Source organism: Melozone crissalis, unplaced genomic scaffold (genome assembly GCF_028551555.1).
Source record: "Melozone crissalis strain CALT ecotype California unplaced genomic scaffold, PUWL_Pcris_2 ptg000008l_1, whole genome shotgun sequence".
NCBI classification, from domain to species: Eukaryota; Metazoa; Chordata; class Aves; order Passeriformes; family Passerellidae; genus Melozone; species Melozone crissalis.
The window spans coordinates 18,336,854-18,358,600 of record NW_026535786.1 but is presented as its reverse complement, the minus strand read 5'-3'; the positions used below and the strand labels follow the sequence as shown (position 1 = coordinate 18,358,600).

General features: G+C 44.6%; 1 protein-coding gene across 6 annotated transcripts; it reads right to left on the bottom strand.

The window, feature by feature from the left end:
• Window positions 1-441: 441 nt before the first annotated feature.
• Window positions 442-21,730, bottom strand: CCDC191 (coiled-coil domain containing 191). 6 transcript variants are annotated; one of them, XM_054269808.1, is made up of 16 exons: window positions 21,632-21,730; window positions 19,453-19,594; window positions 17,033-17,161; window positions 15,955-16,133; window positions 15,224-15,447; window positions 14,293-14,440; window positions 12,238-12,428; window positions 11,258-11,504; window positions 9,527-9,990; window positions 8,939-9,033; window positions 7,322-7,404; window positions 6,183-6,284; window positions 4,999-5,142; window positions 3,774-3,926; window positions 3,231-3,385; window positions 442-1,733 (listed from the first exon to the last, which is right to left on the bottom strand). In XM_054269808.1, the coding sequence occupies exons 1-16, from the start codon at window positions 21,728-21,730 to the stop codon at window positions 1,601-1,603; spliced, it is 2,688 nt and encodes an 895-aa protein (XP_054125783.1). In that variant the 3' UTR covers window positions 442-1,600. The 6 variants fall into 6 exon arrangements, 2 of the variants coding, with proteins under 2 accessions (XP_054125783.1, XP_054125782.1); XM_054269807.1 differs by having other exon boundaries at window positions 3,774-3,977; window positions 21,632-21,701; XR_008482737.1 differs by having other exon boundaries at window positions 1,664-1,733; window positions 3,231-3,977; window positions 21,632-21,701.
• Between the last annotated feature and the right edge of the window lie 17 nt (window positions 21,731-21,747).

Below are 21,747 nucleotides of genomic sequence, written 5' to 3'. Positions count from 1 at the left end.
GCAGCCAGATGGTCTGAGCTCGCCCACACTCCGTGCAGGCACCTTCAGCTCCCTGCACTCGGAGAACGCGCTCGTCTGACCTGCTGCTGGTCGGGTCTGCGCCGCGCCTGTGGGAGATGGGGATGTTTGGGTGTTGCAGAGGATGGCTGTGGGAGGAACCTGCAAGTGACAGCTGTCTTCAGACCTGCACCAACAGCCTGGCTTTGTGGGCAGGATCCTTTTTCTGGCCACATCCCTGTGTCCACATGGACAAATTCCTGATGCTAAAGCTCTGGAATGTGCTGCTGTGCTTGGGCACCCACCCTGTCCTATGCCACTTTGTCTGCAGCACTTAATGCAGGTCTAGGTCCTGGCTCTGGCCTTTTGTCCAGTGCCATTCAGTTGGCTTGACACAATCTGCACCAACAGCTCAGTTGTATTAATTTCGGATTTGGGTTTATTGGAAACTTCCAGTGCATATATGGCTTTTACTAATGATCTGTTACAAGATAACAGTAAACTGTTGTCTTTCTGGTGTTACTCAAGTACTTCCTGTACTGCCAAATGCTTTTGGAAAGCTTTGCCTATCTTGCTGTGAGAGGGAAATGATTCCAGCTTCCTGCCTTATGTTGTTACAAAGACATAGTGTACCTGAATGGCAAAACCCTGTCTGCATTATGCTGCAGGTTAAGGTTAAACAGTAGTATGAAACTTCCATTTTAATCATGTCAGCAGCTTCTGTAAAACCTACAATCTGCCTTTTTCTTGGAGTCTTGTCTTTTTTCTTTGAAGTACTGGATCAGGTGAAACACTGGATCAAGACTTGCACAGTACACCCTGAAATATGAAACAGCTTGGGAAGTGTTTAAATGACAATTGAGGGTCATAAAGTTGGGACCACTGCTTGGTACCAAAATCAAAGCACTGTGCTTATGAACTGGCCAGTGGGCAAACAAGACAGCCTCTTGCACAAGAACCCAGGTTTTAGACTTTCCATATCCAATGATATGATCTGGATCATTAGCAAATACGGTTTGCATAAAAAACTCTTCTCTTTCCCCCTCCCATCCAAACCTTCCTGGCACAGTTAGCTAGAAACTGTGCTCTGGGTGGCCAAGTTCACAGCAGCAGTTAGGGGTCAGCTGACAGCCAGGTCTGTCTGCCCTCTGGACAAGCTGTCACCCTACATAGTACTGCCAACAGAAATGCACCAGGTTACTGCTTCGGCAAAAAGAGGTACAGTTTAGTTCTGGGCTTCCTTGGATGGAGGAGGATTCATGTCATTGCTGCAGCTAGCTCTGCATGTGGAAATGGCCTTGGCCTCAAAGACACCCTATGCTAGGCTTTGGTTATCTGGGCTTCATAGCCACCAGCCAAGACACCCCTACAGAGGCTTAAAAGGACTAAGTTCATGAAGTGCATCATGGAATTGATGGAACTGTCCAATAAGCTTCCAGCTGTGCTTCGTTTACCACAGCAGTGACCACAGGGAGTCCCTTTGGCTCCAAGATCCTCTGCACTTTGTAAGCCTTCCCCCTGGACTTGTTTCAGTCTGCAGGGAGATAGCACTGAACTGAACTGGTCTTGTTGCCTCCTTCCCCTCTTATCTGGCTCTCTTCTGTCATGTTTGGAAGTTGGGGAGAATTTCAGCTACTCTCCTGCGTAGCTGGTTTCTTCTTTCTTCTCTTTCCCTTTCCTTCTTCATCAGCAATGGGTACTGCCTCCATGCCTTGAATGCCTTCAGTGTAATTCTCCTGAAAGAAATTAGGGACACAAGGAACAAAGAGACAACATGCAGAACTGTACATGGCATAAGTGACAATCAAAAGAAAACTTCTGTTTGAAGGGGGAATTCAGATCTTGAAGATTTGTCCTTTCTGCTGTTAGTCAGGGCTGTCACATGTTAAACATCTACACGCAGACCATTTCATTGAAATGTCAATCATGCTGGGGAAGAATAACATATTGCTCTTTTCTATTCCTCTCCACCAAGAATTCTGCTCTCCTCTCTGACAGGATTCATTAGCTGGTGTTTGCTTAGCACTCTAAAGATGAAAGTGGTTTTCTGAAGAATAAATAGGGCCTCTGAAAGAAGTTTCTTTAGGAAAAATGCAGGCTCATTTGGTCCAAACCAACCCCTTGGGAGTGCAGGCAGCTGGGCTCATTGGGCTCCATTTCTTACCTGATTTTAATCATCCCACCAAAGGTGCCCTTGCCCTGGGTTCCCATACAGGCAATAGGGAACCACAGTCCTGTCTAAAGAAGAGTTTGTTATGGCAAGGTCTGAACTGCCTTTTGCAAGTCAAGAGAGAGATAAAGAAGAATGTCAGGTGATTATGCTCCTAATAGGAGGTCATATATAGAATGAATCCAGTCTCTTCCTGGGTCTGACTTTCCCCTAGTTGCTCCAGTTTGCTGGCTTGTTAATGCTAAACTGTGCGCTATTCAGACCTCACTGACACAGCAAGCTAGAACAGGTTTGCTCTACCACATAAGAGATGAATTTAATTTCATTCTTCCTCTAAGGTGCTGCAGATCCTGTTGGGGCTATGCACAGGCACAGCCTATTCATGACTGCATGCAGCTACCATGCTTCCATGATGAAGCAGGTGAACAGACTTCTGTTCTCTGCTGAACTTTGACAATAGTTTTTTCTTCCTGCTAGAATGCATTTTATGGGACAAGGAGTGGATTGGGTGTGTCCAGCCCCAATCATAATTGGTAGAACTGACTGCTCTAGTTTTAGCTGCCAAGTCACACTGGTGATGGCATAAATATAAAGACTCCTTAAGTAGGATTTCTAGTTGATCAACTTTGGATTTGTGAACTAAATCATCTGCTGTGGACAAAAAAGTACTATGTAATTCCTACACAATCATTTGGCTTGCTATAATTGTACTTAAAGATTTTCCTAAGGCAGCTTTTAGTGGAAGCTGCATGGCCAGATCTGCTAATCAGCTTAGAGAGTTTCAGCTTCTTATCCTTACTTAGGCTTTCACTGTATTCTCTTTTTTTCAGATTTAGAAGTCCTGTGAAGGGTGCCATTACACTTTCTTTTCCAAGCTGCATGGAAACTTAGCATAAACTTCTGCCAGTGCTGTCTGTGCGTATCACAAAAGCAAAACACCAGCAGTACAGAACCTGTTCCATGTGTTCCTGGGGACAAGGTGACCTGTCAAAAAGTAGCCCCTAAAATAATCTACAGAGTATATTAAACTAAAGTAAAAAGAACTGCTAGTAAGGGTATGCACCTGTTACTGTGTTCAGCAGCAATGTTCAGCCTCTCCCATAAGGCCCTTTCTTCCTCCCTGGTATGATCAAACCATGCCCAGAAGCACTTCCTCATGAGGCACACTGTGCGGAAGGCACTCGCTCTCTCCTCCTGAGCACAGAGATAGTCCTTGTACTGGGGAGGAGGACAAAGAAACAGGTGAGAATGGCTTTTTTTCTTCTTTTCTCTTCCAACCTCTGGCCCAATAAATAAAACAGTGCTGAGACTGTGGCAGTGAAGGGTGGTGGGCACACGAGTGGAGGAAAATCAACAGGGAGCAGGGTGAGACAGTACATGGTGGAGGAGCAGTGTGTAAGAGAAAATTCTGTGTGGAAGAGAGTGATGGAAAGTGAGAAGCTGAGAGAAGGTCTTTGAAAAAGGGAATAATGTTGCTGGAATGGGGAGATAGCATTAACTTGGCAAAGGTTGTGCTACAGGTGAGTGAATTGGCACTGTGGTTACAGGAAAGTGTGGCAGCAGCCAGCCCTCTTGGTATCATTTCTCCACTGTGGTGCAGGCCAACCTTTAGCCAGTTCCTGAAGCCCCATCTCAGTAACATATGGGAATGGAAGTCCTCAGCCCGAGACATCTTCTCCTTGAGAGTCTGCTGGGCATCCTGCAGCCAAGTCATGAGGCATTTCCTCTGCAGGCCCAAGCTGTGGTGCCTTTGTGCCACCTTGAGTGAAGACAGCAGAGACAGCAGCTGGTTACCTGAACTGGTGACTACCTAAGTATAAAGCCACAGAAAATTGAGTGCACTAGAAAATCATCTCAGCTTTTCTGGGGCCACCCAAATCCAGATTTCTGACAGCTGGAATAACTTAGAGGATCCAACCAAGAGGGGTCAGCATAAGGAACAAGCGCAGTCTCTCTACCAGGCCACTGCTGCATCACTTGCAGAGAATACCCTTTTGAATGAGATGCTCAGTGTAACTGATTGTGGAAGGGGCAGAGGCATGGCCTGTAACAGCTTGGTCCAAGCCTGTCCATAATGCTGACCAGCAGGGTGGACATACGGAACAGCTTGTATCCATCCACTTCTTCCCAGCTGGAGGCCTGTGTGCATTTGGTCAAGTACTGTGAGCAGCTCCAGTTCCAGTGACTTAAATGGAAGCTTTCCAACATAGCCCTGGGCTCTGGCTGCATTTTCAGGATACAGCTAAGTGTTATCAGTCTCTCCCTGATAAGGGATGCTGACTCAGTCATGTGCAGAAATGTTTTTTTAGCAACATTCCTGCATCGAGGTCTCAGAAGCTGCCACTCGCTGTTCTGCACTCAGGACAGGGCCAGGATAGAATACAGTGTTGGATTATCACCTGTAGTGTCCTGCCACTAGCAGTGGCCAGCTTGTACCAGGAACTTCATAGAGAGTGAAAGCCCTGATGATAGGTTGGGGTTAACTCCTGCAGCTAAAGTTGCTTGGCGGTGTCTCACTGATAAGGTTTGCTGGGGAGTAAGAAAACTGGCAGGCACATGTCATATGACTTTAAATTTTTTTTTTTGCTGTTTAATCCTGTTTAATCAGCTATAAATGAGGATGCCATCCCTGCAGGTTTTTAATGGCTTTTCATGATTATTATCAGATGGGCTGATTTAAAAACTAATAAAAGGAAGGGTATGCAGGGAGAATTTTGCTTTTTTCCATCTCTACCTGGCCTAAAAGCCCATTAAGGCTTCTGCTAAGTGCTGCATCTACTTTTTCCCTTCCTCCTATGGCACCAGTCATTTCCTTTACCCTCAGCACTTACCACTAGGTTTTCCTTGGCTTGCTCCCTCAGCCTTTTCCATGGCACTATTCCTAGCTTTCTGAGAAGGACCCCCTCATAGTGATCTCTAGCCTTTTTCTGGAGCTGCTGCTCTTTCTCCAGCCTTCTCTGCTTCTCCAGTTCTTTCTGCAATACAAAAAGCAGTAGTTTTAATTCTCTCAGGATGAAGGGAATATTAAGCAATGGCAATAGATTATCATATTGGAGCTGAAGGTTCTGACTTGACAGGAATTAGGGATCTGCATCAGCTTTAGCACTGCAGACCAGACATGACCCCATGCAGTAGAACTGTGTCCTAAAGCATCTGTCTTCTCCTGGGAGATGATGGTATTCCTGGACACTCCCCTGGGCTGTGTATCAGCACTGCAGTTTGGAGTTACTGTAACAGACATGTCACCTGTGGCTACCACAACTGCTGATGTAGCAGGAACCTTCTGTGACATCCAAAACATGTCCAAAAATTATTCTGAGTTTATGCAGAATAAATGGACCTACCACTTAATCTAGCCTAAACAGCAGGGGAGGGATGTGGGTACTTCGTAACTGTGTAACACTGCTTTTGACTCATACTCAGGAATGAAGGTCAAATGTTCTAAAACACTCAATCCAAGTAGAGCAGTAGTTGTAGTTGAATTCCTGTAGGATTTCAAATGTGCTATCTGGGTTATTAGGAGAACTCATTTCCAAGTAACAATAATGAAGTGCAGCTATTCCTAGGTTAGCTCCAAGAGGAAAAGGTGCCCTTGATATAACTGTCAGGCTCGTTTACTTCTGAATCATGTGTTTGTGACTGGTATCACTGCGTACATTGGAGGGGTGACAAGAGTGGAAGGAATCTGAGAGTAGACTGAACATGCTGCCACTTTGAGGGACTTAGGTGGCTGTATTTCAGCAGAGAATGTCCAGCAGCTGGGACCTCTAGTCCTGCTGAGGAGACAGACAGCATATACTTCATAGCACATTTGGGACACAGCCCTTCCCCTCACACTGCCAGAACGAGGGCAGTCTGTGAGTCTGTATTGTGAGTGCTGTGATGTGGAACTCTGCTCTACCAATGAAGACCTTCATTTCACATTACTCTGGCTGCTAACTGAGTAACCAGTGGGTATTGGATCTTCTTCCCTATCCCTGCTAAAGGGGAAGAAACAGGTGAGGCATTTGGTCACCAGCTTCTGCTGCCTTCTCTCCTCCCGGCGTTTTTCCCGCTGTGCTTCCTTTTCCTCAGCTTCCTTCCTCTGTCGTGCTTCCTCTTCAGCCTTCAGCTGGGCCTTGAAATGGAGAAAGGTGAAATTCAATTTGTTTCATGTGACCTTTTCCATGAACGCAGATCTTTAAACTTTCCTAGTATTCCTCTAATATTGACCAGTACCTGAAACTTCAGCAGGTGAGGTTTCATATACTAGACATGATCCATGCTCAAGAGTGAACTGTGGAAAGGACAGGGAGGAGGGGCTGTCCTTTTTACTGCCTAGATGCATATCTATCTATCTATCTATCTATCTATCTATCCATATGTATATCTTTCTTTGCCCTAAGTTATAGTATTTGTCCACTATTCCTCAAAAAAAAAAATGTAAACCATACACCAAGTCATTTATTGAGAACTGAAGAGAACTGCAGTTCTGAATCCCTAGGCTCTGCTCTCAAGTTTCATTTCCACATGCAAAGCAGCATTACAGGTACCCAAACATTTCTTTCCCCAGACACTGAAGATCACACTTTTTAATCCTAATGCAGTTTACTAGTAATATTTTCAGTAACAGTTTAATATCCTGACTTGAAGAAGGCTCCTCTGTTGTATGTGTATCACAGAATTTGTATATTAACTATACAAACACTGTCAGTACCTTCCCTCTTCAGCAGAGATTTGGCAGAAATATGCAGATTTTTACTAGGTGAGACTGCATGTTTCCAGAGAGGAAAGGCAGGGAGGGGAACCCCACCACTGCCAGGTCCCATCAAGTGGATCTCTGGGTGCATTTCCACCCTTACCATTCTCAGCATAGACAAGCTACAGTCATGGGGTAGGTGTGAAAAAAAGTGTTTGGGGGTGGTAAGGGAGGCTGTTGCTAGAACTGCAACTTCAAGATGAAGTACCTGTCTATGCTACAGGAGGGCTGATGCTGCAAAACCAGCAGTAATTACTTCTTTTGATATGTGATGCATATTTGCTTTCTCACAAGTCATAAAACTCCTGCTTTGGATAAAGGGCCTTTTCTCAGTCCCTGACTCTGGGGTTAAATCAATATTTCTTGTAACTGGAATGATGTGAAAGACACTTTGTTTCATTTTCCACTTCCCTTACCAATTTTTCCTCTGCTTTTCGTTGTTTGGCTTCTTCTATTTTCTTCTTCTGTTCTGCCCGCTGAATTGCTCTCTCCTCCATCCCTACAGAAACAAAGGACATAAGACTTAGTGGAAATGAGCTATGGTGTAATGGCAGAAGTTTGGTGAACAAGGATGCATCACTCTAAGCCATGCCCCCACTGCCCTGGCAGTGCCAGCACAAAGGGACTTGCTTCCTGCTGGCCCTTGCAGCTGGCAGTGTCATCAACAAGGGACCTTTAAACGTCTGTGAGATGACTCAGGACCATGGCAATTACATAGGCTCAGGTATGAAAGAACAGTGTTCAGAGGGTTTGTCCCTCCCTGCCTTGCCTGAGGCTCAGGGCACATGATTTAGCAGCAATTGCTCTGAGGTCTCCAGTAAGCTCTAACTGCTTATTTAAAAGCAATTTCATGACAGCATCACTGTCACAGGGACATGGTCCCACTAGTAAGGGACCATGTAAGGTACTTGGTCCCACTAGTAAGAAACTTCTGCTTAATGCTTCTTTCGGAAGATAAATTGCAATGCACTGATCTTGCTGGCCATCAGCAAAGGTGTTACACACAGAACATGCAGAGGAGTTGGGAACCTGTGCTTGCTTCCTCTGCAGCTACAAACAAAGCACAAGCTGGAGCAATCAATAACTAGGAGGCATTGAAGTATTTTGACCACAGTATGTTTCCTCAGATTCTTTTCTCCTCTCAGGTGTCCCAGGATTCTCAGCCAAGGGAAAACTACTTAGTAATAACTTCTTCACTGATTTTTTTGGGATCTTTAAACACAACTACTTGAATGCTCTGAAAAAAATGTTTTCTGTCTCTAAGATGTACAGAGTTCAGGCAAATCAGGGTGAATGATGGCTTGGACTAGGTAGCATTGGAGATGAACACAGGTAGTAAAAGACAACTATTAATGCCCAACTGTCATGGCCAAAAAGGTCTGCTGATTCCAAACTATTGAAACATCACAATGATTATATTCCAGACAACTTTTCATGCAGACTGACCCTAGCCTGCATTGATACAGAAGAACATGACTGAGGGATATAACAGAACCCTGATTCTAGTTTACTAATGAAAAGGCTATGTTGCATGTTTATTGTGTGCCAGAGAAGGAGAGATATCTTACAAAAGGCAGGGATGTGGAGTACCTTCCCATCCTGGCTACTGCTGTCTCACAAAACCTTGGCTAGGCACTTAATTCCCTCTGTCAAAGTTGGATGAAAATGACTGGCTAGTTTAAATGTTACTTGGATGCATAACAAAGGGAATGAGACTGATGGCAAAAAAAACCTGTACAGCTTCTCTGAGTCTTGTCATGGCAGAGGCAACCACAGGTGTTGCAACAGCTGCCACAACAGTGTACTAAGTGTGGGCATGAGGAGCTTGCAGTGTCCCAGGTTTTACAGATGCCTGACTCAGACAAGGAAACAACTCACCCTCTCCTCTCACAGCATGGTTAGACTGAGAAAGAAAGTGCAGAATTTTACTTCCACCATATCATCAACCAGCAAAGTTGAGGCAAAGACAGACATTTCCATACAAGCTGTTGAGAAAAGTGGTCTGGAATGGTGTTTGCTATCTAGAACAATACCTTTCAGTATGGGATGAGGTGAGGTCAGCCGGCTGGAAGGCCTCCTGCCTTGCATTGCTGCCCTTGTGTTTTCTGGCCCATGAGAATCAGGTGGGCTATGAAAGAAAAAGAGTAAGGAAATTCTTCAGTGAATGTGGTCAAACTATGTGTCACACCTACCACCTATGGCCTTCTTGTTTCTATTCTCCATTGTGCTGCATTATCCCTGATACACTTTTCTTTTGCTTGAAATGGGACTGATGATGCACCCTTACAATGGAGTTCCAGGGCTCCTGCATGGTCTGAAATAAGGGAGGATGATGCTCTTTTTATTCATAACTAAACAGATCCCTGCTGCTGCTATGGTTGACACTGGTGTTGCTGTTTCTAAGTAGATCCTGCATGGATCACCTGAAGTTGAGCCAGTGCAGGGAGGGAGAAGGACAGAGAACTGTGGCCAGTCTGATACTTCCTTTAAGGCTAAGTCACAGCTGAGAGAAACAACAGATAGCACTAGCATGACTGAAATGTGCCTGGCAAATTCTGGCTCAACTTGAGTGGGATTGAGACATGATGACTAACTGACCTTGCTTTATGGAGGGTATATACCTCAAAGGGGTTGTATTTGTGCATCTGGGTTCTTTTTTCTCCACGGATTGAGAAACAGAACTGTTAAACACGTGGGTTACAGCCATAGCTTGTGCTCCCTCTTCTTTATCTCTGCTCAGCTTCTGATTTTCCTGCAGTTTACGGATCAGCCCTTGCTGTTTCTGCAGCTGCTGCCTCTGCTCCTCAATCACACGTTGCTGGAAGGCGTGACGGTGCTCAAATCGACTACCATAAGCAGGAGATGTCCTTGGACTGGGTGCCTGAAACTGCTGGTGCACTGTGGCTATTTGATTCCTGTACATAGCCTGGTCCTGGGCACTCAGGGCTGCATGTTTAATTGTAATCTCCCAGGCGAATTTGGGATTTCTGCAGAAATGAGATGTGTGAACAATATCCCAACAAGACTGGTCTCTGGTCTGATCAGGCTCTTTCTGCTCTTTCTGTATAAGGCAAGTTTCAGTTGGCTAGGGGAAAAACCAAAAGAAATGAGGAAAAATTGGCATTGATTAAAACCAAGCATTCTTCTGCCCTTCCAGCATAGTGTTTTTTTTAAAATGCAAATCTAGCGAGATGCCTGAGAAGTAGGGTAATCTCAGCTATGCAATCCTTATCCAGTCAGGCCAGAGGGGCCCCATTATGTACAAAGTGGAGGCTGTGGGAAAGAACTCTTAAGAAGCTGTGTGCCATTTCACAGGAGGAAGAAATCCTGATTAGACAAGAGCTTTAGCAGGAATACATCCTGACTATTTTGTTAGGGAGCACATCTTAAGACAGCTCATTTCACAGGAATTAGCACACTCCCTTTTGGACTGTGTTGTCCCTGCTCAGAGCTCAGATGGCGAATAAAATTAAAACCAGTTGTTGAAGTGATCTACACAGCTGATCTACTGAACGGTCCCCTTTTAAATGGAAGAAAGGTCTACAAGGTCCTGCTTCCTCATGCCTCTTTTCCAGCTTTGATAAATATTACCCCAAAACAGGTGCACAGTGAGGAATGTGCCTTTCTGACACATGGTCATTCTCTGAGGAGGCATCAGCTATAAGAAATTGCTTTCTGATTCCTAGGTCAAACCCTAAATTCAGTCCCATTCCTAGAGGACAAATATTACCAGTGCAGCAGAAGAAAAATACATGCCTACTAGGATAGTATAGGCACTGAAAGAATCAACATTTGCTTACACTTAAGCAAACAGAAAGCTTGACCGGTAATATGTGTGTTTGAGCTCTAATGCTGACATTAGAGCACCGATGTGGTACAGGTTTCATAGACAGAAGGGAAGGTGGGGATCCAACCTGACAAATGACAATTTAAGCAAGCAACCTCTGATTCTCCTCTCTCACCTCCCTGTGATGTGCATTATCCTGAAACAGCCAGTGACAACCTTTTTTTTCCTCCATAGTTAAAAGCAGGAAAAGTGCACTGGCATGAAAAATGTAACTAATCTCTCAGTAAAAGTGATCTGGGGGTGGGATGCTCATTGCGACTCAGAGTACATGAAGGGTTGTTCTTTGGCAGCACTAGAGATTATTTTTAAAACTCATCCATTGTCCTTCACATTTGCCTCTGATTTTTAGACTTCTTCTGAACAGTTGCAGGAAGGTATTTAGGGGTCATCCTGGGAAAGAAGCTTTCCTGTGAGACAATGTACTCTTTATTTCAGACTGCAAAAAGTAAGTACTTTCTAAGAATACTGCTATGCCAATAGGCAAAACTACATGAGAAAGATTTACCTTGTCTTGCTGTAAATCTTGATGATGGTTTACTTCTGCTGTCCTAGGCTTGTTAACCTCCAGTGGCCTGTCCCCACCTGTCCCCTGTGATATAGCCTCCAGCAGCTGCTGCATCTTTCTCTTTGTCTGCTCCCTCTTCCTCTGCAGCTCTCGCTTTTCCGTCTCCGCTCGGCTCCAGCGCTGCCAGGCCAGGAAGCAGCAGCGCAGGAGGCGTCGCTGGTTGTGCTCCACAGCCACTTGGGTCTTCCTGAATGAGAAAGTGTTTGTGTTATGGCAGAAGTGAGGCTTCTGCCCAGGAACAAAGCCACATCACTTCCTCAGTCTTTTTGCTGTTCAACTCTGAAGGCCCTCTGAAAATGTACAGAGCTCCTCCAAGGAGGAGTAGGAGGGTAGAAAGGATGCCTGCTATTCTGAATTAGGTTTCACAAGTTCACACTTTGCAATTTCCTGTGGCATCTCTGGGATGCAGGACAGCTGCAAAAGAGGTATCATGTTCCCTGGCCAGCAGCATATGGCAAAATGACAGTGTCTCACCACTGCAGCCTGCCAGACACCTGCGAAGGGAAGTATTTTCTCTGGATGATAGGGAATTCATCCAACAGCCTCCTTAGTGAAAGGCACTGGCCAAAATCATCTCTCTTATTCATCTACTGAAACAGCAAATATATTAATCAGGAATAAATTTGGCAACGCAGATTCTCTGGAGTCCAGAGCAAGCCAGGATGAGTTTTCTAGGAAAGACACCTACAGAGACTAAGACACAGGCTTGTTGAAAAGTGCTAAAGCTCTTGTTTCTATCTGTCCTCCTTTTCATCTGTGCCACAATGCCTCTGGCAGCCTGCAGGCAGTATAGCAATTTTCTCAGAAAGCTGCTGTTTCCCTCCTGCTGGATAACTGACAAGCTCCTTTTACAGTCCCTGATCACTGCTCTGTCCAAGTACGGCTGCAGTAGGAGGAATTCCACAGTAAAGGGTCACTACCTGTTTTGATCTTGGAGATGAGCTTCCAATTGCTCTGTCTCCTGCTCTACTTTCTGGGCCCAAGTATAGTTTCTCCAAGCTCGCAGGGCCTTCAGCTGGCATCTCCAGTCAGCAAGGGCTCTGGCTTTTCCCATTTTAATTCTGTGCTCCAGAATGACTTTCAGCCAAGCAGAGAAATGTCGCTGCAAGCACTGCATGGGAGAGTTCCAGAAAACCAATGAGAAAGATACAACCTGTCACACAAGTACTGATCCTCTCTGCCCTTTGTCTATTCTGGCTTTCCTTTTTGAGATTCTTTTTAGAATTCTCATTTTCAATAATTACCTCGAGGATTAAAAAAAAGTATTGCAGAGCATGTACAGGTCTTCTACAAAAAGCAGAAAGGGTCTAGAAAGAGACATATCAAGGGGCTGTATGCTTTGGAGTGAAATGCACTTAATTCACCAAGTATAGAGGAATGAAATGGGTGAGGAACATAAAATTTCTAGAGACACGGAAAATATTTTCCAAACTAGAAAATGTCTAAGATGCTACAGGTAAGAACACATCTGTAAATAACTGCTGGGTTTTTTTTAAAAAAAGAACTTTTAACTTAGACAAAAATCAAGACATTTCCTAGAATGAATTTATGACACGGCCTCAGCTCATCCTCGTTCCAGCAGGAAGCCAAACCTTTCCCCTATTGTGTAATTAGACTTGCTGCCTTTGGGAGTAATTTACATTGTACAGAGCAGCAATTTGCTGTCTAATCTACCCCATAATTCTAGTCCTGTCACTGCAGATACTGTTCATTTTGATCCTCCAAGTGGGTCAACTTACAGGACTCTGCTGTTCCCCTTTTGTCATAATGCCTTGTGTTAATTGCATTCCTCTCTCGCTGACATCTTCAAATGGAGACTTACAAAAAGTCAATGCATTAGCTGTTTCTTTGTGCTTTAGGAAAGTAATCAAAATGTCACTATTGCTTAGCTCAGCCAAGCTGTGTCTTCTCACATTATGCCAATCCTGAATTGTTCTGTGGTTTCATTCAGGCTTATCTTCACAGCTTAGACTGTGCTGGAGAGAGGTTGTGTACTGCTAAACAGCAGCCAAGCCCAAATCCAGCAGATGGGCAGATGGATTGAGCTGTGAGGAGAATCACCATAGAATCTACAGGATTCTTCTGCTGAAAAAAACCCCTACATATAGATATATAGACATCAACAATGATGACTGCTCTATTAATTAAAAACATTATGGGATGGATGGCATTCATACCTGCACTCAGGAAATTTATTTCCTTTGCTGAGGCTGCTGAGATAATAAAAAACTATTCAGTACTAAAAGATCACTCTTTGGTAGTGAATATTTGATACACATTTAACCCAGAGCTGACCACTGTATCAGAATAATGAAGGTGAAACAAAGGGGTTCCTACTAGGAATTATTTAAGTCTGTTTCCATCAAAAGAGCTATTGCAGTAACACAGAGTATCCTACTGCACCCAGTAGAAGGGATCCTTGAGGAACCTGTTGCTGTGGATGTACTGGCATGCATCAACTCTCAGAGCCACTGCTCAAAATTCATCCCAGGTTGCAGCATTTCTCCTTCCTTTCCCTGCTTCTGAACTAGAGTGTGCAAGGCAATCTTTAAAATGTCTTCCCACGCACACAATAAGGGCTTCTCAGGCATTTTTTTCTGCCACTTTCCCCTGTTATTTCCCTCCTTGAGGGAAAATAAATCTCACTTCGCTTCCTTCTCTGTATATGTCTTTATTTCTTGATTGCAGAAGCCTTTATGGTCTTACCTATCTTGAGAGCCCTGTCTTTTCCACAATTCTAAGTGAAACATCCCACTGAATACACTTGAGGCACAGGCCCAGTGGGGTCAGCACCTCAGGATTTCTTGCTCATAGTCTTATAACACACTTTTGGCCCTGCTTTCCTACTCTTCTGGTATCAGGAAGTCTTTGAAAAAGTAAAAAATTCTGTATAACCAGGACTTTTTACTTCAGGTTTGCAAATGGTAGACAAGGCAGGTAGCTCAGAGTCTCAGATAAAGAAAGGTGATGCTCACTCTCTGCTTACTGGCGTGAATCCTGTGAAGCAACTCCTGAGTTTTCCTCTCTTTCTCCTCTTCTTGCTCTTCTCTCTTCAGGGGTGGTGACACAGCAGCCACCTCCTGCATTGACAGCTTCTGAGTTTTTTCTTCTCTCTTCCCCTCCCTGCAAAGTGAACAAACACACAGATCTAATATCATGATATACAATCTAACACCTTCTCTTTTTGGGCAATTGTAAGAGAACCACCTCTACAGCTTAGAAATTTGCTGATTACTTTAACTCAGCCTCCTTAAAAACCACCTCTGTAATGGTTTGGGGTCCCAGAGATTAAACAGTCCAGTACATTTCCTAAACATAGAAGGCAGAAGAAAAGAGTAAATGATTCCAGTAAATATTTCATTAAAGCATTTGTATAAGAAGATTTAGGATCTCAGGGCTGCCTAAGTAAATAAATGGCATCCCTAAAAGGGACATCTCTGTGAGAATCCAAGCTCAGCACAAGAAAATAATAATGTCTCTGCAGAATTCTCAGCCAAGAATGCTCTTTATTCTCTTATAGTAGGGAGAGTATTGCAAGGGCTAGACTTTCAACACAGACTTTTTTCTTTTATTTTTTTCTGTGTACTGGCTTTCATGTGGCATTAGATGCTGACAAGACTACATGTAGCCACAATGTCGATGGAGAGAATGCACAGTGGTGCAAACACACTGCTACTTTGTGATTCAGTGCATATACTGTGATAATGGCCAAGGGGAGGATAACACTATCCTTAGCACACCTTCCCACTTATGAAAAACTCTGCCACTGACGTTGGTAACAGAGGACTAAAAAGTTTTGGGAGAGTTCAAAGTCAGCAACTGGTGTTTTGTTAGGGATCACTACTACTCTTATATTTAACAAAAGGACCTTATAAGTGGTTTTCATCTCTCCACACCCTGCCTTACATTCTCCAAACTTTTGCCACAGTATACTTCTTCTCAGCCATTTCCTTTCTCAGCTTCACTATTTCCCTCTGGATCTCCTCTTCCTCCTTCTTAGCCTGCAGGGCCTTCCTTCTCTCCTCCTCCTGTGCTTGGAGCCTGGCCTCAGACAGAATTGCTTTCTTCAGGGACTCTTCTTGTCTCTGAAGCTCTAAAGCCTTCTGATGTCTCATTCGGTTTTCTTTCACCTGGGCAGGAGAAAATTGGCAAAAGTCAAAGCAAACACCAAAGGCTGAAGAATTTGAAGTTCACTGAACACTGCCAGGGTGGGTCACAATCCACCTTTCACATTAAGCAAGAAACCTTATCTGTAGCAGGCACTGACCAGAGAGAATTGTTCTTGACCAGCAAAACACTCCATGTGAGAGAGTGAAATTAAATCAATGTTCCTTAATGGGAGCAAACTCAGATCTGACAGCTGTGGCAGCTCTTCCTGTCAGTCTTCAGAAAAAGGGGGAAAACCTGAACAGTTTTAGTGAAAGCTGATATGCAAGCTACTGCTGAATGGCTGACGTGCACACAGAAATGCAGTAAAGTTTCAGCTGAACTCTGGAAGAGTATCTTTGGGTAGTTGCTTTCAGGTCAGAGATTATTGCAGGCTCTGAGAGAATACTGGGGAGATATCACTGAGCATTTACTCTAATCCTATAATCCTCCACCTTATTCCTTTTAACTGAGCTGCCTTGCCTGCTCACCTGCTTGTGTCTGAGCTCCATGATTATTCGTGGATCTGCAAGTTTGCTTTTTTCCTTGATCTCTTCGAGTCTAAGATGTTTCGCTATCCCACAGTTTACAGCTTCACTCTGCAAAAGATGCTGGAGGTATTTCTGGACAGAGGAACTTTCCATTTCACATTCCAGATAGCTGCACAAGTCTGAAATGAGAAATTCAGATTATCTCAGGCTAGTCTGAAATGAATAAACCCTTCTGTCTCAGATCACAAAGCCTAATGTAATTAAAGGGATCACTTCCCCAGACTGTGAATGCATTTCTGATGAACGCAGACACACTGACTGCACTCCATTTATCCCCAGAGTCTTAATCAGTCTCCCACTGAACACGCTAGAGCAGTAACAATGTTTCATCCATTTTTTACAGTCTTGCCTCTGAGCATCTCAAATGGCTGTATAAACTTGACAGGCCTCAAAAATACCTGTTCACAAAAGAAAAAAGAAATCTCTTTTACAAAGGGAGACATTGAATGTTTATGAGTCACATTTATGCAGCCCTACAGCAAGATGCTGCAAAGATCTGAGGGAAAAAAAATCATCATATTTAGTCTTGTTTCTACTGAGTTCACTGTCCTGGCCTCAAAATAACTGTTACCTTTCAGACAAACCATAAGGCCTGACTGTGGCAGCAGCTCTCTGGCCACAGAGAGCAACAGACAACTTCCCCAGGCATCTTCCTCACGAAGGCCATGAGAAGATGAGGGAAAAGGAGGAGAAACAACTCTTATCTCCACCTGCTGCACCTGTTGTTGTGCACATGTGGAATGTGTTATGGAGATTGTTTACCAAAGGGTGATTTTTTAATTGGACACTGGATGATGACTGGGGAGATTGATCAATTAGGTCAAAGCAGTATGGGACTGTCTGTAAGGGTCACGAGCTTCTTGACAAGTATAATATAGTATGGTAGAATAAAGTGATTGATCAGCCTTCTGCAATCATGGAAGCAATGCTCATTATTACCCAGCTGTGGAGACACCTGACCTCCTTTCCCAGCACAGCCTCAGAGAGGAAACCAGGACCTGCTCTGCAGTGCTCTCACCATCAAAGTGCTCATACTTTGGAGGGGCTGCAGAAGGCTCTTCCTGAAGGACACAGTCAACTTCCTCTTCTTCATTGCTCAGCTCCAGTTGCAGCTGGGACTTCATCCAGTTACTCAGCAGCTCCTGGGCTACCATGAAGAAAGAGACTGATGACTTCACTTGCTTAAAAAAAACATATGGCTAAGTGTAAACTAGCAATAGTCTGGGATAGTATTCTAGGAATGACTGAAACCAGATCTGCAACAGGAAATGGGATAAAGCTAATAGTTCTGTTCTTATCTTCTTGATATGTAAAAGAACAGGAAGAGAAGGTGGCAAATGTTTTCCCTGTCATGTATATCACAAATTAATAATTCTCCATCTCATTTTTACTATGATTCTGCAGGCATTTAGATCACTTGTGATTACTTTCTAGCATTTATCAAGGAGATGGAATTCACATGAGGTATTTCATAATTTAGACAGCTTTCATATGTTCTACTTGCAGACACTTAGATGGTTTCCACACGTGCAGCCAAGGCTGTCATATGCTAAATTCAAAAGAACCAAAAGTTTGGACAAACTTTTGCTTCATGTGTTCAGGTTAACCCTTTGCAAGTACCACAGAAACAACTGGTGAGTCTAATTACAAGTCTATCAGGTGGCAAACTTCACCTGGGACTCAGGGTTAAGACTGCAGCTACAGGAATGCACTCATGATGGATGTGGTACTCCTCAGTGAGCTCAAATGCCTAATGAACAACTGGGTATGAAGTCCTGCAATGGACTGTTTGCATCTCCATTCTTTTCTGCAGAAAAATGAAAAAAATCCTTTTTCAGAATTTCTTCTCAAAAGCAAGGTCAGCTCATGGGTCTGCTGCTTAAAACAAACCAGCTGGCCTTGCTGCATGGGTGGCCAAGCTGCTCCTGAAGCAGGACACAGGGCTGTAAACTGCAAGGCATCAGGAGCAGCCCCATGAGAAGCAGAACCATCCTCAGCCATCTGTGTGGTGAGGATGGGCAAAGAGCCGGGACCTCAGCAGCCACTCACTCCAGCAGGAGTCATGGCACAGTGTGAGACACACAGGCAATGGACAGGAGCAAGCAGCTGCTCCTCGTATCCACTCCTAACACACACTGAAGATGCTCCCTGGTATTTCTAAGGCAATAAAGCCTTTTTCAATCTTTCTTTGAAAATGGTGAGTTTTTGGAAGAAAACATAAATCTAATGTTTGTTGTCCTTCAAATCACTTTTATTCTCTTTCATAATCTCTCCAGCCAGAACAGGAACGGGGAAATATATCTGATAACAGAAAGAAGAGCAGAAAACTTGCCACTTGGGGAAGGGTTACTTTTTTCACTGGAATTTGTGATCTTCTTGTAACTAGAGTAAAAGTATTCTGGCACTTCTCTTTACAAAGTTGGCTTTGTGTAGTTACTACCATTAAGTATTGTAACAATGGATTCCAGGTAAAAGAATTTCATTTGAGTTAGGAACAATTCTGAGGGACTGGTAGCTATAAAAAGAAAATCCTAGCAGAAAAGGGCAAACAAAAATAACAAAGAAACATGAGGAAAGCAAGCAACCTTTCCACCAAGGAAAGACCAAAAGAAAGACAAGGCTCTTCACCACAGCAAAGACAGCTCCTTTGGAGCCATTGGCTGTATAATGCATTCAGACAGGGCACTGTAAGCAGGTAAGAGTATTCCATGATGTTAGCCGAACCCTTGATGATGACAAGTGAAAAAGCTGACTTCCTGGACTGAAGTGGATGCTCTTAAGATGTGTCATCGTTGTTCTGTAATGCTCACTTTTGATTCTTAAAAGAATGGTTAACTCAGTTTTTAAAATACTGTCTCCTATCAGCTCTTTACACTGCAGACATACTTCTAGCACTGATGGGTAATAATCTCCCTCCTTTTTGTTTTTTAAACCTACCACAGGTTTACTTTCAAACTTCAGCAAGCACTTTAGGCTGCAGGCTTTACAAAAGAAATATTTATTTAGGTAACTAGTAAGGAAAATTTTGCATGGGAATCAAAACAAAACCACACAGTTATTCATAAATGTGAAATTTACACAGAGCAACTCCATTTCCAGAACTAATCTGCTATCATAAATATGTCAGGTGATTTCACCTGGTTTCCTGCAGTCCACTAACTTGGCTTTGACCATACAGTGTATCTTCAAGGGCAGTTCTTATCCTTGTCTTGCCCTGGTATCTCCAGGAGACAGAAAGTTTATCCTTCTCTCAAGAATGCCCTTTAAGATCTGCCTTGAACTCCAGCAACTGATCCTTCTCCATTAGATGAAAGACATCTTACTATCAACTGTTTCTTGTGAACTCAAGCTTTGCAAGAGCCTGTTCAGGTTGAACTGCAAGCTGGATCAAGAACAATTCATTTTAGGCATCTTGTGGCAAGCAGAATTTTACCTCACCTTCCTCACAGGCCTCACGATGAACTTGCAGCTGTTCTGCAGTTTCCAAACTTGTCACAGGACCCCAAGGCCTCTGTGGACACCTTGACTTTTGAAGGGAAAAAGCTTCAGAGACAGCATACTCAGAGGCTCGGTCCACTCTCTTAAATTAAAGAAAGGAAAACATTTCTAAGCATATTCATTTTTACACTTCCTATATCCACATTTTTCCTCCGGAGAGCAAACATCAGTGGGAATATAACATAAAAGCATGTTATAAAAGAATAGATTGTTTCTGAAGTGCATTTCTACAACTGCTTGATTGCACAAACTGGACTTAGAAGTCATTAGGCAATAAACAGTCATTTGGCAATTAGTGCCAAACACAGAGACTGGAGAACACAGAGAAAATAGAAACACCCAGCCCCTAGGGGCTGGATGGAGACTTGCTGAGCTAGTGCCCAGCAACCAGCAACTATGAAATTTGATATCAGCTTTTTGTCAAAGCCAGGCTAAGAGAATACCTGTCCCATATTCATCTTTCTGAAATGCTAATGGTCCTGACGTGTCACTGTGTTTTCACAAGTAACACCTGTGCACCAGACAGTCCAGATTTCCAAACTCCTTCCCTCTGTGCTGCTGCCAGAAGCCCAGGATACTGCCTGAGGAAGCAGATACACACTCCTACCTGCCACAAGAAGCAGGCTGAAGGTTGAGAGCATGGGTGTGCCCAAGGAAGCAAAACAAATGGAACCTCACCCTAGAATTCAGTTTCTTGGATGTCAGGTGGTTGCAGGTGCAGGACATGGTGTTTGGGGTAAAGCTCTTTTATTACTTGCCCAAAAAACCTGCAGCACTCCTCAACAGAAAGGTTTTTTGTGTTGAGTTTTATGCATAGCAACACCTTATTCTTCATAGAGTTTGGATTAGAAGATACCTTTACAGGTCATATAGTCCAGCCTCCCTGGCATGAGCAGGGACATTTTTGATAACAGCAAGTTGGATCGGAATGCTGCTCTACTTGAGGGCAGGAAGGCTCTGCAGAAGGGTCTGGACAGGCTGGATTGATGGGCCAAGGCCAACTGAAGTTCAACAAGGTCAAGGGCCAGCTCCTGCACTGGGGTCACAACAACCCCAGGCAGCACCACAGGGTGAGGGAAGAGTGGCTGGAAAGCTGCCTGGCAGAAAAGGACCTGTGGGTGCTGGTGACAGCAGCTGAAAACAAGCCAGCAGTGTGCCCAGGTGGCCATGAAGGCCAATGGCATCCTGACCTGTATCAGCAATAGTGTGGCCAGCAGGACCAGGGCAGGGATTGTCTCTCTGTACTCAGCACTGGTGACGCTGCCTTGAGTCCCGTGTCCAGTTCTGGGTCCCAAAATGCTGGAAAGACACTGAGGTGTCTATTCAGAAGTCAAAGCTGCTGAAGAGTCTAGAGGAGCAGCTGAGGGAACTGGGATTGTTTAGTGTGGAGAAATGGGAGGCTCAGGAAATGTCACTCTCTACAACCACCTGAAAGGAGGATGTAGCTAGGTGGGGGTTGGTCAGTCCCCCCAGGTAACAAGTGGCAGGATAATGGGGAATATCTTCAAGTTTTGTAATAGGATATTTAGATTGGATATTAGGGAAAATCTCCTCACTGAAAGGGAGATCACACATTGAAACAGGCTGCCCAGGAAAGAGGCTGAGTGACCATCCCTGGAAGTTTTCAAACAATCCGTGTATGTGACACTGGGGGTCATGGTTTGGTGGTGAACTCGGTGGTGCTGAATTAATGATTGGACTCAAGGATCTTAGAGGTCTTTTCCAACCTTAATGATTTCGTGATCTTCAACCACCTCAGGTTACTCAGAGCCCCGTCTAACCTGATCCTGAATGTCACTGTGCAAGTTATTCAGCCTTGGCTCATTGTTCCAAGCTACCCAAACCTCGGCAGGGACTAAGGAAAACCACAGCGTTCCAAGCTCCCGTGCCTCCTCCTGAACCCGAGTTTCACAATGCCAGCTTCAGCGCCTTTCGCTCGAGTCCAGCGCAGCTTTCCCACCCGCCGGCAAACCGCACGGCCCTTGGCAAGCTCATCCGCTATCCTGACCCTGCCGTGCTGACTGCCCGCGATCCCAAGGAAGCGGGATCCCAGGGAAGCGTCCCGTCCCCGGCGCCGCTGAGGCGAGCGGGCCGCGCTCCCCCCGCCGTGCCCCGTTACCTGCGGGAGGCGCTGCCCGCGGTGCGGCCCCGGCCGCTGCCCCGAGAGGGCCATGGCCGCGCCAGGCACCGCCGCCCGCCGCCAGCCCCTCTCGGCCATGGCAACGGAAGGGCGGA